At 41.8% G+C, this 17394-nt stretch overlaps 1 protein-coding gene across 5 annotated transcripts in view; it reads right to left on the reverse strand.

Annotated features, from left to right (window-relative positions):
- The window catches only part of FRMD4B (FERM domain containing 4B), a 219629-nt gene that overhangs the window by 22417 nt on the left and 179818 nt on the right, over positions 1-17394 (reverse strand). For all 5 annotated transcript variants that reach the window (XM_045991687.1, XM_045991683.1, XM_045991682.1 and 2 more), the window contains 4 exons: positions 16943-17008; positions 14033-14090; positions 12335-12421; positions 781-857 (listed from right to left, as the gene is read on the reverse strand). In XM_045991687.1, coding sequence (XP_045847643.1) covers positions 781-857; positions 12335-12421; positions 14033-14090; positions 16943-17008 — 288 coding nt within the window. The remainder of the gene's footprint in view (positions 1-780; positions 858-12334; positions 12422-14032; positions 14091-16942; positions 17009-17394) is intronic.

Here is a 17394-nt window from a genome sequence, read left to right on the forward strand (position 1 = left end):
TGTCCTGCTTGTGCACCAGATAAGAGCAGGAGAGATGGTCAGAGGAGGAGAGGGTGAAAGGAGGGGACCGGGGGCAGGCAGATGCTGTGGGGAAGGAGGGAGAAGGGTACTAATGTTCTTTGTAGGAATTTGGCTTATCTCTTGGTCCTCTTTTTGTCACAGCTGTTTCCCCCATCCCTCTGACCTCCAAGCATCCATAAACATATCTGAAAGGCAAACCCTGGGGACTGATAATGAATTCCTCTGACAAGCTCGGAGAGCCTCCCATCCTGACTTCAATCCGTGGTTATAACTTGGCAACTGTTGTTTTAAAAGTGACCAGGAATACCAAATTAAAAAACGAACACGGGTTCTGAACAGGTATTTCTCTACAGAAGGTACCCAAGTGGCCAAAGAGCACATGAAAAGACACTTAGCCATCATTAGTCATGAGGGAAATGCAAATCCAAACCAAAATGGGCTCTCACTGTATGCCACCAGGATGACTATTAAAAAACCAACAAAACACAACTAAAGATAACTGTTAGGGAGGATGTGGAGAAAAGGGAACCATATACATCGTTGGTGGGAATGCAAAATGGTGGAGCTTCTGTGGAAAAACTGTAGCAGTTCCTCCAAAGGATAAAGAAAGAGTTACCACTGACCCAGCCGTTCCCCTCCCAGGTCTATCCTGGAGAAATGAAAACATGTCTGCACAAAACCCTGCCCATGAATGTTCCCAACAGCACTGTTATGGGGATGGTCACTGGGACCATACAAAGGAAAGGCCGTCATCCTTACCTCCGTGGATCGTGAACTTCAACGGCGAATTTCTTCTCACGGAAATATAAGTTCTCCAGCTGCTTCCATTGGAATAACTAAGAAATGGAGAACACAGAACAGACACCCCACTTTAATTAATGCTGATTTTTACCAACTCTGGAACTCAGCTTAATCACCAAATAATCAAGAAGGCACACTAAGGCAAAGCACGAATACATGATGAGTCTTTTACAAACCAACAACCTGAAACCATTCTATTCCTTTCTCTGACAGTAACCAGGCAAGTGTGGGGAACACGCATATTATTATTCTTCCTCTGACTCAACACTAAATAAAAAATAGTTAGGAAATCCTCGCAGTTTCCAGTAAGCACATGCCTTCTGATCAAAGATGCTGACTTCATATTTAAATGGAAATATGGTCAAAAGGATGTTTCAGTAGAACCACAGGATGAAATTTCAAAAGAATGCAAAGTGAAAGTAAAACGGAACCCCAAGCAGGGGTGCTTCTCTGTGACACCAGTTTCCCACCTAAAAGAGTTCCTTAAATGCAACAGAAACCCAGCGCCAGGAACTGGAGCAGAGCTGGGGCGGGGGGGGGGGGGGGGGGGGGGGGGTAAATATGCGGCTCCCCTCTTGTTTTCTGCTAGAGCCTCCAATCTTTGTCAACAGACTTTCATATTCCCGCCACTGATATTCTAATGCTGCACTCGGTGTCACTTGCCAGCTGGTTGGGAGAAACAGAAGTTAGCTAGCAACGTGCATTTGAAGATCAAATAATTTGTAAAAGGCAGCCCATTCAGGAGACGGAGTGCCCTGCTGTATTTTCTGGGTTTGTTCCCAACCCCCTTGTATTAGCCTGAGCCTCAGCTTTTTCTCTCAACTTGGAACTTGTCCCACTATTGGTGATTAGTAGACTTTGGCCGGAGTTTGAAATTATGCTCAGAGAATCTTAGGGGAGAATTCAATTTTTCTAATTGCAAAGCACAACCATGTCCCAAAGTACAGGAGCCAAGACTTTTTACGGACATGTGAACCTCACGTAAAGGAACAGCACGAACTTAACATCCGTGTGCACGCGTTAACTGGGAGACAAGTGTTCAAAGTGGACCCTCAGTCCCCAAACACAGAGAAACCCGTACACGCTAAGGACACAGCCCTTCGTGGTCCGAACATGCAGTCAGTGTAACCACAACAATCACCCAGGTGGAAAGAGTTTAACTAGTGAAAGCTTAAAGCTACATACCCATTTCCTAAAATGTCCGTAGATGGGACGCTTTCATTTCTTTTCATCCAGAGATTCCAAAAATGGGACAGAATTGTGAAGGGAAACCCCGAAGTTCGTTCTACCTCCCCTCTCCCAGACAGCAGCTCCGGTGAGCTCTGAACGGAGTTTCATAAGACACCTAGGTGTAACTCAGTTTCACAAAGAGAGCCTCCCACGGCTGACACGCTACTGACATCAGCAGCTCTAGCGAGTGACACCTCCCCAGTTCCGCTCCTCCCCCCTACCATCAGGGAGAAAGAGGGCAAAGTTCTCCCTGGCAGATCTTCCCAGAAGGGAGACACATTCTTTTAAAATAGGCCAGAGCGGGGATCCCAATGATAACTTCCTGGGAAATGAGTTGCTTTGAATCCAGGCACAAATTTCACTGGGGGCTGTCTCCAGGAGATATTTCTACCCCGGGTTTACTCACTCTGGGCATGAACAGGTTCTACAGGAAGAACCACAATGCAGCTCAGCTGTGTTTTCCTTTGCGTCCATTCCCACACACATAAAAACCGGGGCTGGACTTGAAACCTGATCTCTGAAAGCCACCACCTCCCCCTCTTATCACTTACAAAAGTGAAATACTAGCGCTTCTGCCTCCATTCAGCAAGTCCCTGCATCGAGAGCAAATGTACTTCTGCAAGCAAAAAACCCTACTTAAAAGGTGAAGGGCTGGGGCGCCTGGGTGGCTCAGTGGTTAAAGCCTCTGCCTTCAGCTCAGGTCATGATCTCAGGGTCCTGAGATCGAGCCCCGCATTGGGCTCTCTGCTTGGCAGGGAGCCTGCTTACCCCCTCTCTCTCTGCCTGCTTCTCTGCCTACTTGTGATCTTTGTCTGTCAAATAAATAAAATCTTTAAAAAAAAAGGTGAAGGGCTCTGGTTTATTTAAGGAATTTGAAATAATTTGATGGCAACTGGGTCTGCAAAAGAAGTTAATGGTACGAGACTGAGTCTTCAAGTCTAAAAGGCAAAGCCGTTTCTTCACCTGAAATCTCAAAAGTTTATGGAAAATGTGATTTCACAGATGTGTCTGTAATAGCCCAAGTGAACTGGAATGACACTTAATTCGTGCTGACCGTGGCCGCTAGGGTGTGGATGGTGGAGTGTACCAGGGGTTTGCATTCTGGTTCCCTCACTTGTTTTTTGGGGGGAGGGCAGTGGAAGGGTGTTGCTTCGCTTTTCTGAGTCTCAGCATTCTCATCCATAAAATGGGAGCAACGCCTGCTTCAGAGGGTTATTGCAAGGGGTCAGTGAGGTTATGTTTATGAAGCACTTAGCCCAGTGTCTGGTTTAGAATGAACATTCAGTAAGTGATAAGGCTAGTTGTAACTGTTATGAAGGATGCTCCATCCAAGTCCCTAATGTTGTATCATGTCTTTGTGAGGATGGAGGACAGCCACTTAATAGGAGAAACAGAAGTAGAAAGAGCTGTCTGGTTCCTACCTCTGTCTTTCCACTGACACATCGGGTTTCCAATTCTGTGAGTTTCAGCCTGTGTAAAACTGCTGTATTTCTGTTGATTTCATCGGTGGTTTCCTGATACACCCTCTGGGTAGGAAACCTGCTCACTGTTCCTTTATCACGGAGGTCAGAGAGGAGGAGGGAGGGGCGGGTCAAGGGCACGCCCACACAGACACGCACGGTAGCAAGCTCCCTCCTGTCTGGGGTACCCAGAAAAAGGAACGTGCCCTGACACGTGCAACAGCGCTGAGGAGTGTGCACCTGCCCCAGGCCGGAGGGCGGGGGGGAGGGGACCTCCCGGGGTAATAAAAGACTGAGGGAAAGCCTCGGACGGAAAGGATCAAACTGTCTTTTTGAATCTTAAATCAGTATTAGGGGTCACCCAAAGGTATACACCACGCCAGGATGGGAAAGGCATCATCAGAGGCTTTTTTTTTTTTTAAATAGCAGTTACAATGTTCACCTGGAAATGACTACATTTGGGATAGTCACAGCTGTACTGTATGACTGTACCTCAAACAGTGACTCACGTCGGGTGATCCCTTGCTATAACTGGAAGTAAAACCAAATCACTCTATTATTGATTTATGCTTTTTTTTTCATTTACAAAAAAGTTATACTTGATGAATGTACTGTTAGCATTCATGATCAAGCTAGTGGATGTGTTTTGCCTTCTGGAGTCCCACAAAGACAGAATTTTGCAGGATCATTGGCTTTTAGAAAGCTAGACTGACCACTTCTATCCAGCCATCCCTCTTTTTTTTTTCTTTTTAAAGATTTATTTATTTATTTATTTAACACAGAGCGGGGTGAGGGAGGGGGGGAAGCAGGCTCCCTGCTGAGCAGAGAGCCTGATGCAGGCCTCGATCCCAGGACCCTGGGATCATGACCTGAGCTGAAAGGCAGAGGCTTTAACCCACTGAGCCACCCAGGTGCCCCCCAGCCGTCCTGCTATCCATCTAACGCTTCTGTGCCTGAGAGTGAGTCTGCCCAACAACCCTACTGGGGGTTACTACTTAGAGCCTCATTTTGTGAGACAGACCGCCGAGGCTCAGAGAGGTTTACATACGTTGCCCAAGGTCTGGAAGCTAAATGGGAGCAGATCTGGTATTCACAACCAGCGACAACCAACAACCGGGCTCCCCAAATCCCAGGGCCTAACCAAAGCACCCCATCCTGCCTCACTCTTCTGGGAAGAGGACTCAATGGAGATTTATTACTTTTTTTTTTAAGACTTTATTTATTTATTTGACAGAGAGATCACAAGTAGGAAGAGAGGCAGGCAGAGAGAGGAGGAAGCAGGCTCCCTGAGGAGCAGAGAGCCTGATGCAGGGCTCAATCCCAGGACCCTGAGATCATGACCTGAGCTGAAGGCAGCGGCTTAATCCACTGAGCCACCCAGGCGCCCCGAGATGTGTTACTTTTAACAAACACATGGCATAATTCTCAAACCAACCTCACAAGGAAAAAAAAAACAACCCGGCAGTTATAACAGCCATTTGCAGAAAAGGACTCTGGGACTCTCAAATTGTATTTGCACTAGTGGTTCTCAGCCAGTGATATTTCCATCACTCCCTACTCACCCACAACCCTCAGGTCATTTGGTGGTATCTGGACATTTCTGGCTGTCACACTGCAGGGATGGGTGCTATGGGCAGCTGGTGGGCAGAATCCAGGGATGTGACTATCAGGCCATGCTCAGGACAAAATTATCTGGCCCCAAATGTCAACAGTGCAGAGACTGAGAAAGCCTGATTCAGAGGATAATTTTTGGTGATATACCTATGCTTTGGTAGGTGGAGTGTGTTGATGTAGAAGATAAAATGTTTGCTCCAAAATAATGAATGCTGGGGTCCTATTTTTCTCACTTAGGTAATCCCCATAAGAAATGGTTTTTCCGATTTTCTAAATGCAAATGTTACCCACCAGAGGGACTGAACACCACCCATCAGACTAGAAGAGGCCATGCTAACACAGTCAGGTGAGCTGAACAAAAATGTTATAACACACCCAAATGGGATGCACTTGGGTAGCGAAAGTTACCTTTTGAGATGTGATATCATAACCTTCCATACATGAAACATCACATCTTAAATGCAAGGAGTACAACACTCAGCATATTATAGAAAGAGTTCAGATGAGGTTCTGGTCATTGGGAAATGCGTAATATAAAACTCTGACCATCCAAGGGGATGTGGAAATCTGGAACCTTCCGGGGCCAACTTAATGACTTCCTGTTAATACATGCAGTATAGCGCTGGCCCCCCTCCCAAGCATTTAGTATGACCAGGGCCAACCTGCTGCTGAGGGCCACCTGCAGGGCTCATTTGGATGTTTACAACTGGCATCCCTTCTCACAGCTTGATATCCAGCCCCGTTATTAAATATTTCAGGAAAACCCCTAACTTTGAATGTATTTCTGTCTTTCCAGATGGGCTGTCAGGTCCTTAATGACAGGGACTTCTCTTTTCCTTAAATGGAATAAAGAATATAAAATACTAGCTCAGGGTCCTTATAAAATGGGCTCCATACATTTTTGTTGTTAAATTGTAAAACTGGGGAAAACTGTACTCTCTTGTTATCAATTTGCTCCCTAAGGATGAATGAATTAAAACCAAACCAATTTTAGTCGTAAATACAAAGCCAAGAAGCTTTTACTGTTTCTGTCCCTTCCTAGAACATTTTTCTTGACAATGTTTTATCTTATTGTAGATAAATGTCCAAATTGGTATTTGGACAAGTCAATCCTATTAACGTGCTATCTTTCATTTCCCTGTATGTGTCAACAATTCAGCCATTTGGTAAATGCCTACAAATACAAACTAGTGGATTAAACAATGAAACTGAATGGTTTTGCCTGTCCAGCAGGCAAACCTGCAACATCCAGCAGCCACTTCCTCTTCTGCACACATCCTCTTCTGTTTCTACAGAGAAAATTCTCAGCCTTTAAGCTCTAGCTATGGCGGTCTCTTCTCAGTTTTATGATGTGCCTACCTCCTTCCGCTCAGCATACACTCTTTTCTGACTAGAATGTGCCAACCCATTCTTCACAGCCTGACTCCTCCTCACTCTTCAGGACCTGGCTTAAATGTCACCTTTCTCAATGTCCTTCCCTGAACCCACTGAGTGTTCCACACCCATCCCATTATTGTCCCTTCATTTGGTTTCCACCAGAAACTATCCAAAATTTATCGTTTTACTTCTTTGCTCACTCATTAGTTTCTCACTGACCATCCCCCTAAGACTTCAGAGAAAACAAACACAGTGTGACAGAAACTACTTATCACCCACTGGATCTTTTCTCCTTCCTTCCTTTTAGTAACAAACACCCTGAGTTATGGCTTTGCCCATGGCCACCCACCTAAAGACTACCCTTCCCAGCCTTCCTTACAATTAGACTTTATGACTAATCAGGCTGCTTGCCTTGAATTCTTTCCTTCTGCTTGCCGGTTGTGAAATGGAAATGGAGACTCACCAATGCCCAACCGATTCTCTGAGAGTTCCTTGTCTTAGAACTGCTTAAAATCCTGTGATGAGCTTACAGGAGGGGAAGAAAAATATCTATGGTGTTCCATAAATCAGAATACGGTAGGAAGGAAAACAAAATCTGCTCGGGAAAAGAATTCACCAACCCACTGGATCCTCGAAATGATCTCTGAGGTAGATAGAGTAGACAGAATTATTGGAATTCGAAAGCTGAGGAAATAAAGACCCAGCAAGGCTGAGTGACAGCTCCAGGTCAGCCAACCGGTAAGGACTACAGGTCTGGTTTCTTATTTCAAACCCATGTAGGATTTGAGCTCTCCTCCCACAGACTCTGCAGGAGGCTTTAACAATCAGATTGATTATTGGTGTGGCTGGAGCTTAATTAGACACTTTACAAACAGGATGGACCGGTCTCCAGTTGACATTCTCTAATTCCATTCTTTCCTTCCACACCATACTTTATTATGTACCGACATAGAAAGTGTGACTGGACAGTCCGTGTGCATCCTTCTTCTGCAGCTATGCTCATCCAGAATTTAAGCGGTGTTAGAAGCACCAGCCCCGGGGCGCCTGGGTGGCTCAGTGGGTTAAAGCCTCTGCCTTCGGCTCAGGTCATGATCCCAGGGTCCTGGGATTGAGCCCCACATCGGGCTCTCTGCTCCGCGGGGAGCCTGCTTCCTCCTCTCTCTCTGCCTGCCTCTCTGCCTAGTTGTGATTTCTCTCTGTCAAATAAATAAAATAAAATAAAATTGAAAAAAAAAAAAAAGAAGCACCAGCCCCATCAGGCTCCCCGGTGAGGGGGCAGCAGGTGGTGGAAAAACCAGGAGTGGTGAGCAACGTCAAGAGACCGAGCTTATAAAAGTAAGTGCTAAGTTTCAATGAAATGAACCCTATAGTTTCATGACAGACAGGAAACAGGAAGACTCCTGTGCTTGTGACTTAATTCATCTGGCTCCAGGCATTTGGGGATTCCAATAGTTTAAAAAAAAAAATCAGTTAACAGAAGGCTAAGAACATTTTCCCCACCCTGAAATGCCCCTAGGTGATGATGTACATCACAAGACTTGGTTAGCAGTTATAATGCACCAAGATACTGATCTTGAAAGGCATTTTATCCCACTTGGGTTTGCGGGTGACACCTTGACTGGCCTGCCTTTTTTATTTCTCCCAACTTGGAAAGGGTCTGGTTTTCCCAGGTCAAATAACTTGCTGGAGGGCTACAAATCAGTCACGACAGACATCAATGCTTCACTTAGCCACTGACCCTCTCTACCTCTTTGTGAAGAAATGACAGTTTTCCTTGAAATACCGAATGAGCAATAAAAACCTAGTAGGAACACAAGCTTGCATTTTTTTTAAAATATAAAACTTCACGGTTTTTAAGTTCAAATGTCCTATGGTTTGAAATTAAGCTGAGTTCCGGTATGTTTTCACATTCCATAAGAGTTTGCATGACACATTTCATGCATAAAGGGAGAATTAAAAAGGAAAAAAAAAACTGCTTGTGATCTGAATTTTTAATACCTTGAATTTTTGTGGTTTGTTACTCAGAATTTTAAATTTCTCTTAATTTGCCTCATGCCTTAGGGCACTACAATTAATAAATCCGTGCAGAGTGCTTAAGAGCCTCTGAAAACAGAAAATCTGAGTGGGGACTCTTAGAACACCAAGGCTTAAAAAAAAAAAAAGAACACCAAGGCTCCGAGTCTGTAGCAATGTGGGGTCCTTCTCTAACCAAGAATATTTCTCATACCTTTTCAAATCGTCTTTCTCTATGACTACCGGAGAACAACAGCCAGCTACGTAGTGATGACTGTGTATTAGGCACAGTGCTGAATATTATCTCATGTAATTCTTACAGACACCCTCAGCTGTTGGTGGCATGACCGTGGTGCAGACGAAGAGACGGAGTTTAAAGAGAGATTAAACAACATGTCCAAGGTCACACAGCAAACGGATTCTGGACACCAAAGACAGGCTATGGGTTGCTTCCCAAATTCTTGCTCTGCACCAGTATCCTACAAAGACTGAAAACACCTCGTCCCCATGACTGGCAAGAGGCTGAGAGCCAAAATACACGAAGAGCACTTGCTGGGAGTTCTGGTAGGTACGAGAAACATCGTCCCCACCATTCCTGGGCTACAGCTAATAGACCTCATATGGAAAGGACAGAAAGCTTCAGCTTGTGGGTCTTGGATGAACACTTTTTTCAAAATAGCCTTTGGCTTTGATCAGTCTCTCTTCTTAATGGCAAATCTTCCCCCTTCTAGCCTGTTTTTAAGCTACATAATTATAACCCAGCATGTGTGTGTAACAAGCACGTCAAGAGGCTGAGCATCTCCACGGCCTCCCATCTCAGCCTTTGTTTCAGGGTTGGCCAATCTTGACCTTCATTCCTGCTCGGCCACTGGTAACTTGCTGTGTGCCCAGGTCATGCAAACAGCTGAAGCATGATCCTCCTTTTTACAAGTCAGTGCCCACAGCCCTTTCAATGACGGCTTCTTTCATTTGGACCAAGTAGGCCAGGCCAGTGACTTGTAGAACATCCTCCCTCCAATTAAACCCGTAGGCTGTTTGGCCACGGAAAAATAAACAGATGGAAGCAAAATCCATTGTCAGATTTTAACAGAAGGAGGAGGAGGAGGACATAAGCGGTGGTACAGCATGGACAGCTGCAAAGATGACCAAGAAAGAGAAGACGAGGCAGTAGTAACACAAGATGGCCCGGTTGGGTCCTTTTTGAGTTGAATGGCACGTCTTGAAAATGAAAGCGAAAACTCTGCCAATCAAAAAAAAAAGGCTGTGTCTTCTGACCCTTGTCTAAACTCTGGGATGAACAACCAAGCCCGACCGTGATCAGTGTCAAACAATATTGACCAATTCATATGAAACTGTGAATGTAAAAAAAGACCGTGAGTCATAAACAACTGAGAGGAAATTTGCTGCAAATGATACTGCATAGACTCCAATACACCATTATTTTGGGAGAAAGCCTGGTTGTCTTTAGTGGATGCATTTATATTCTGTGGGATTCTCAATTTCATGAAGCCACATTCGCTAAGAGATGACTTGTGCGTCGATTTAAGTTACATATGACACGCAAGACTCAGCAAAACCAGTGAGACTCCTGAACATTATTTCTTTAAGTAAAATTCAGGGGAGAAATAAATTACTGAAAAATGTTAATAAAGGTTGAGGTCTACCCCCAGAAAACCTAATCAGTAATAATTTGGTTTTATAAAATAGATAAACTAGGGATTAGTTATTTGCATTGATTGGGATTCATTATGCTCCTTCTCCCCACCACAGACCTCCACCGAACAACCATAATGTCCATCAAAAGCCGATCAGTTAAATGAATTCTGTATTTCCACATAATGGATACTGGGCAGCTTTTGAACGAGAGAGGAGAGAGGTGTTTGTAAAGTAACCTGGAGAAATAGGACATGGGATGAAATAGTGTGTCTAGAAAGATTTCTCTCTCTGGAAAGCTTAGGATAAACACTGACAAAGTCTCAATGAACCACTGTCATTCTTTTGACCGTGGTTACCGTGGGAAGGGATGGGCATTGCAGAAGAACTCCCCCCCTTAACTGACATGTTTCTGTAGTTTGTATTTTGTTTTGTTTTTATAATGGCTTTGTATAACTTTTGGTTTTAAAAAAAATAACTATAAATAAAAATGATTTTGAAAATTGTTTTGAAAAAAATCGCAAGCCTGTCATTTCTAACATTATTTCTTTGAAATTTGCTCTTAGAGGCAAATTTTCAAGTATAGACAGCATTATTGATATTCCTCCTGGAAATCAAGTAAGTATACCTTACTTTGACTGATCTTGGTCACAGGGCTTATAGAAACATCATTTTATTATGCGATTACATGCATGCAGCCTTCCCGTCCCCCACATAGATGGATATTAGTCGCAAAATGACACTTTATTATTTTTATCAAGAATTTCCAGTAAGAAGCCTCAATGCCCAGCTGGTCTGCTCTGGGAGGGCAGGACTGGCATGAGAAGGGGGTGAGCCCTGGGCCACCTCTCTGTGTTGTCTGCATCAGGTTCCCAACCGTAAAATGGGGAGAAAAAAGGAGTTTAATTATTTTAACTCAATGGAAGGTTGAGAGCATTGATAAAAGCTGAAAAACCACCTAGAAGATGAAGAACACGGTGGTATGATGACAAAGACTGCTTCATGACAAATATGGCTGTTTTCCTAACAGACATGAAAGCACGAGACAGATGGAAATGATAGCAGTTATTCAAGGCTGCGATGTCGGGGTGTGATAACACATGGTCTGCTATTATAGGTCACTGTTTCACTGCTGTGACTGACGCCCGGCGATGCCACCAGAGTGCAGGGAGGGCGGCAAAACCAACCAGGGCAGTGTGAGTAAGCCTTCCTGTCATTATAATACACAGTAGGCAGGGGCAGGCGGGGGGCTGTCTAGGTGGACTCATCCATTCTCATACAGGCAGAAACGGAATGTATGCCTGTGCTTGGATCAAGAGAAAGAGCATCACGGCCCCAGTTCACATTGAAAATAACGTAATTTATTAGGTCTAGAATGCCCAAACCCGAGAGAGAGTGTGACCTTTAATAAACAGCACATAATTTATTTTTCTTTAAAGAAAAAAAAAAAAAAAAGCAGACGTGTTTAGTGTGGAAAATTGTGAACCAGAGATAAGTGAAAATAGCAGCAGTAGTAAAAAGATCAATCAGAACTGGATTACTGAGAAGGAGCCAGCACCAAAGACTCTGGCTTATGTCTTCACAATTCATCCACCTGTGTATCCATTCAATGTCAGTAAGTGTATGTATGTATATGTATGTACATTATATGTATATTATATATACATACTTTATATAACAACTTGAATATTTTATATATAATTTTACATATAAAATTATATATAATTTATAACTTTAATAATATGTATATTATATATACTTTATATAAAATATATTAACATTATATATAATTATGTATATAAGTAAATATTTAATGCTTACATAACAGAAAAATATATAAAATTTGGAAAACACATGTCATCCTCCTTTTCCTATGACCTTAAAATAGAAATCTAATTGGATGCATTTATAAATGAAGTTGGGGTCAACATCCTTTGAGTTAAGTCTTTGTGCATAACTTGATTCCCTTAGGATAAATGATTGCTGGGTGAAGGGTACATAAATTAGTTATAAAAAGTATCTTTCACTTAACCTGAGCCTACTCTGAATCCATGGCTTCACTAACCAAAGTTATTTGTCTGAAACTGTTCGGTGCCCATTAAAGCAATATTCCAAATCCAGAATAGCTCAAGCTCTCCTATGTGTCTACAATGATTCACACTTACTTTCCGAGGTTTCACTTTATCTTGCAGATCATACTGGCCAATTCCTTTATAGCTGATTCCAAGCCACCAAGGAAGTCCTTGTTTATCCTGGAAGATGGAAAAGCATGAGAATCAAGCCCTAATTGTTCAGTCTTCTAGAGGTGAAGATTTACCAATATCATCCTTTAACAAATATCACCAAGTCAAAATAAAGTGTCTTGGCAAACAAATTACTTAAAAACCCAACTTGCTATTAAAATGCCTTCAAAAAAGATCTGTAAGTTAAAACAGACCAATACTATTAATGCCATTAAAAAGAATGAATCATTACTGTCTTGATTAAACAGGTGGAGGAAAGAAAGAAAATATAAAATTAATCCTGAGTGTAAAGCTAAGAAAAGAAAAGAAAAGAAACTGAAAAGAAGAAGAAAGCTCTCTGTTCTCTTGATTAGTAACCAGCTATTATGGTCACAGAAGTTTCCAAAGAATTACAAAGATGAGAAAGGGGGCTCCAAACCTGATGTTTTATAATCCCCACTTAACAATGAACCTGGGAATACTCTTTTGGAGAACTGTATGATTCAATGGCAGGATGTTTGAATCATCACTTTGAGGTACATATGGGGAGGAGAGGAATTTTTTTTTCACAAATTTATCTTTTAGGTCCTGCCAAAGTGAAGGATGTATTGACACGGGGAAAGAAAAATGTAGGCTTAACCATATACCCATATGCAAACAAATTAAGAATCAGGAGAAACAGAAGTTGAATTGCTACATATTGTTAGTACAAGGTATCCTCATTATGCAAGTACTTACTATTTAACCCCCCATTTTGAATTGCAAATACTGTTATAACTTGAAAAGTCACTCAAGATTGATCTATGATAAAACTCCTTTCAAATAAGACCCCCTTCTTAATGGTGCTTTATCCCTAACCTCTCAAAATATTTCTGAATCAATCTCTCCCTGCTTGAAAGCACCTGAAAATACTACACAAATATGAAATCTACCAACTGAAAACTGGTATTGCAAATCCTGCAAAAATTTGAGAATTTTATGAATCTGTTGAAATGACAGTGGCAAGTTTATGATTCCCCTATAAAGGCTCTATCACGTGAGTATCTGGTAGCATTAGGCGGTCAACAACCGGGGAAGAGAAACAGCAGCAAAAATAGGTAAAAGACCAGACGCACTAAACGAGAACAATCTGAGTATGTTAGGATTCACAGAGGTTTTGGGAGAACATTTGAATGTAGCAAGTATTTTACAAAAAATAACGAGCTTTATAATTTGCTACAAATGATAAAGTATAATCAGGCTTTTATTTTTTAAGAATATCAATTATTTTTATTTTATTTTTTTTATTTTTTTTTTTTTTTAAAGATTTTATTTATTTATTTGACAGTGAGAGAGAGATTACAAGTAGGCAGAGAGGCAGACAGAGAGAGAGAGAGAGAGGGAAGCAGGCTCCCTGCCGAGCAGAGAGCCTGATGTGGGACTCGATCCCAGGACGCTGAGATCATGACCTGAGCCGAAGGCAGCGGCTTAACCCACTGAGCCACCCAGGCGCCCCATCAATTATTTTTAAATGTTGAAATTTATAGAGATAATTTGCATGCATATGCACATTAATTTATGTAATTTTAGAAGTTGGTGCTATTCATTAACTCACAAACTAACATGGGTGGTAGGAAAGCTTTGTTATGCAAAAGTATTTACCTTTACTGCATAATAATGGACTCCGTAGGTGGGTAGAGCTTCTACTATTTTCATATACCTATGAAAAAGGAATATATATTATAATCTCTTAATAAATTAGAGGACCATTTTGGGAAGAGTGCCGTACAGAAATATGATACGTGGGGTGCTTGGGTGGCTCTGCCAGTCAGATTTTGGCTCAGGTCATGCTCTCAGGATCCTGAGATCCAGACTACACAGGGCTCTGAGCTCATCAGGGAGTCTGCTTAAGGTTCTCTCTCCCTCCCCCTGCTCGCACTCTCTCAAATAAATAAATCTTAAAAAAAAAAAAAAAGAAAAGAAAAGAAACACAATTTGTATCTACTTTCCTCATTACAACCATGGCTAATGCCTCTCACTGCAGTAGAAACAGAATAAGCCACTCTAGGGAGTCATCTATCCTACCTTACCCAAATGTTAGGCAGTTGCTAACAAAACTTCAATTTCCAAAAGCTATAAGAGATGTTATTTTCTGCATACTAAAATTTCTATGGCTTAGAAACATACTGGACTGCATGTATCATAAACCCAACTTGGAAGTATTTTTTTTTTAAAGATTTTATTTATTTATTTGACAGAGAGAGATCACAAGGAGGCAGAGAGGCAGGCAGAGAGAGAGGGGGAAGCAGGCTCCCTGCTGAGCAGAGAGCCCCATGCTGGGCTTGATCCCAGGACACCGAGACCATGGCCTGAGCTGAAGGCGGAGGCTTTAACCCACTGAGCCACTCAGGCGCCCCTGCAAGTATTTTTTTTTAAACTAAGCACTTACTGATGCAAAGCAATGAGAATCAACTTTTGGGTCATGCTCATAACAAGTGAAAAATAAAGCAATTGTGGGGCACCTAGCTGGCTCAGTCAGTAGAGCATACGGCTCCTGACATTGGGGCTGTGAGTTGGAGCACCACGTTGAGCCTAGAAATTACATACATATGTACATAAAAAAAATAGTTAAAAAAAATAAAGTGATTGCATTTGCTGATTGTGGTAAACTCTTAGAAATATACACTTAACTCTTAGGTCTACACTCTAAGAAACACGTCCCTACAAAGATGAATTTTACTGTATATCAATCTGATTTTTAAAAACATGCCCCCTAAAATAAAAATTAAAACAATGATTTCTCCATTTACTATTTCTAATTCAACAAGTATTGACTGTGTACTTCTAAGGTTTTATGTAAGACTTCCTCTCTGCTCATGAAGAATTGAGGTTCTTGTTGAGGACAAGTGGACTTTTTAATGACATTTTGAATATTAAATGCTCTGGGTTTTGTAATCAGTAATTTGATGCTTTTTAAAAAAGTAAATGGACTGCGCATAGATGAATAGAAGAGGTTAGGTAAATGTGCCAAGAACATGCAACAAATATACTGCACAACCAAGATTCCAACAAAGTGAGTGGGATTCCCCCATCCAGAGCCTTAACCCCTAAGTCAGCCTCTTATTTGGAGCCACAGCAGTAAGATCAAGGGAAGGAAAAGGACTCTGCACTTAAACAAGGACACTTCATAACACGCTCATTAGCCTAACCTAAAATCCTTCAGGGAATCTGTTACTCCTCTTCACCCTCCCCCTTGAAAACAGGCACAAATGTCCACGACCGAACTTCAGGACTGCTCACTTTTGATTTCTGCCTTAAGACCACAGAAGGTGTGCTGTGATCAAAAGGAGATCAGTGCAAGAGGTAGAGGTTGTGAGGGAAAGCTATACATTGACCAGGGAGAGGAAAGGCAGTCTCTAGGTCCTTATTTCAGTTCTCACAGGCTCTGAGCTGTATTCAGTGGGTTTTTAAAAGAATGTCTTTGGACATAAAAGTTATTCTATAATTACCACAGTAAAAGGTTATATTTGTTTTTATAATTTTAAAATTATAAAATTATAAATTTAGTTCTTATAATTTTAATTTTTTAAAGATTTTATTTATTTATTTGACAGAGGGAGAGATCCCAAGGAGGCAGAGAGGCAAGCAGAGAGAGAGGGGAAAGCAGGCTCCCCGCCGAGCAGAGAGCCCGATGCGGGGCTGGATCCCAGGACCCTGAGATCATGACCTGAGCTGAAGGCAGAGGCTTTAACCCACTGAGCCACCCAGGTGCCCCAGTTCTTATAATTTTAAAACTTTAACATAGCTTCTGAACTATTGTTTATAAATGGATGGTGGGGGTGCCTGGATGGCTCAGTCGGTTAAGTCTCTGACTCTTGGTTTGGGTTCAGTTCATGATCTCAGAGTCCTGGAACTGAGCCCAGCATCAGGGCTCCCTGCTTATTTTAATATATCTTTAAAAAACAAACAAACAAACAAATGAATAGCAACTCTGTAAATCTAAAATGCAGAAATATATCACTATGGTCTGTTCTTGTTAACATGCAGACAGACATAGCTTATCCAACACCAACACTGTATGCTCCACCCAAAGTAGAGTCACAAACCGGGCAACCAAATATGGCCTCCACACGAGTTTTGTTTGGGTTGCATTGTAATACAATTTTCTTAAAATTACTTTGCAATGTTTAAAACTGGATTTTAAAAATCAGAATTTCCACCTTTTCTTGGAAACTATCAGCTCTGAGAGCTTTAGGCCTGCTGAGACTGAATAACTTTGCCTCTACTCAGGGTAACAGCTCTCCAGTTTACTTCAGTCTCCACCATTCCCTATCGCCCCAACATCTGGCCTGCACTTCTCAGTTTTGCCACCTGCCTAACTCTGGAAAATATCTGAATTGATGACAGCAACAGGAGAATGACTCAAGGCATTTTTATAATTCATAACAAGGCTTTTCTAACCAGATGGGGATGAAACATACACACACACTACACAAAGGAAATCATTTCAGATGACTTCTTCAAACAGAATGCATTAAAATTCTATCTAAGCAAAAGTGGGTAGATACTTACTGGACCACAGCTTGACCCCGAGTCAGACCTTTGATTTTCAAATAATGCTCAATTACCCTGTCCTCACTGTAAAACAAGGAATGAAAAAAATGGCAATGTACGATTATATGAGGTACGGACTCAATTTCAAGATTCTCGGGTGGTTTGTTGAAAAACTGGAGAAAAAAGACCTTTACCAACTTGTTTGGGAGACAGAAACTGGCTAACTTTAGTTTCTGTAGGACACTCATTCCTGAACCTCAGACATTTGGCTACCTCATCAAGACTTTACTTATATTTTGTATGATATATAAATATATCAATACTTTTTAAAAACTTTATTGGAAAAGGAAAGAGAATATCAATTCATCAAATGAAAAACTTATTCTTTGCCATAATTGAATGAGATAAAAATAAATACAAAATAATGTTATTAATGCTAATTAGTGAGCCTTTCTAGGGAAATTAAAAGG

This window comes from Meles meles, chromosome 20 (assembly GCF_922984935.1).
Source record: "Meles meles chromosome 20, mMelMel3.1 paternal haplotype, whole genome shotgun sequence".
Classification (NCBI taxonomy): Eukaryota; Metazoa; Chordata; class Mammalia; order Carnivora; family Mustelidae; genus Meles; species Meles meles.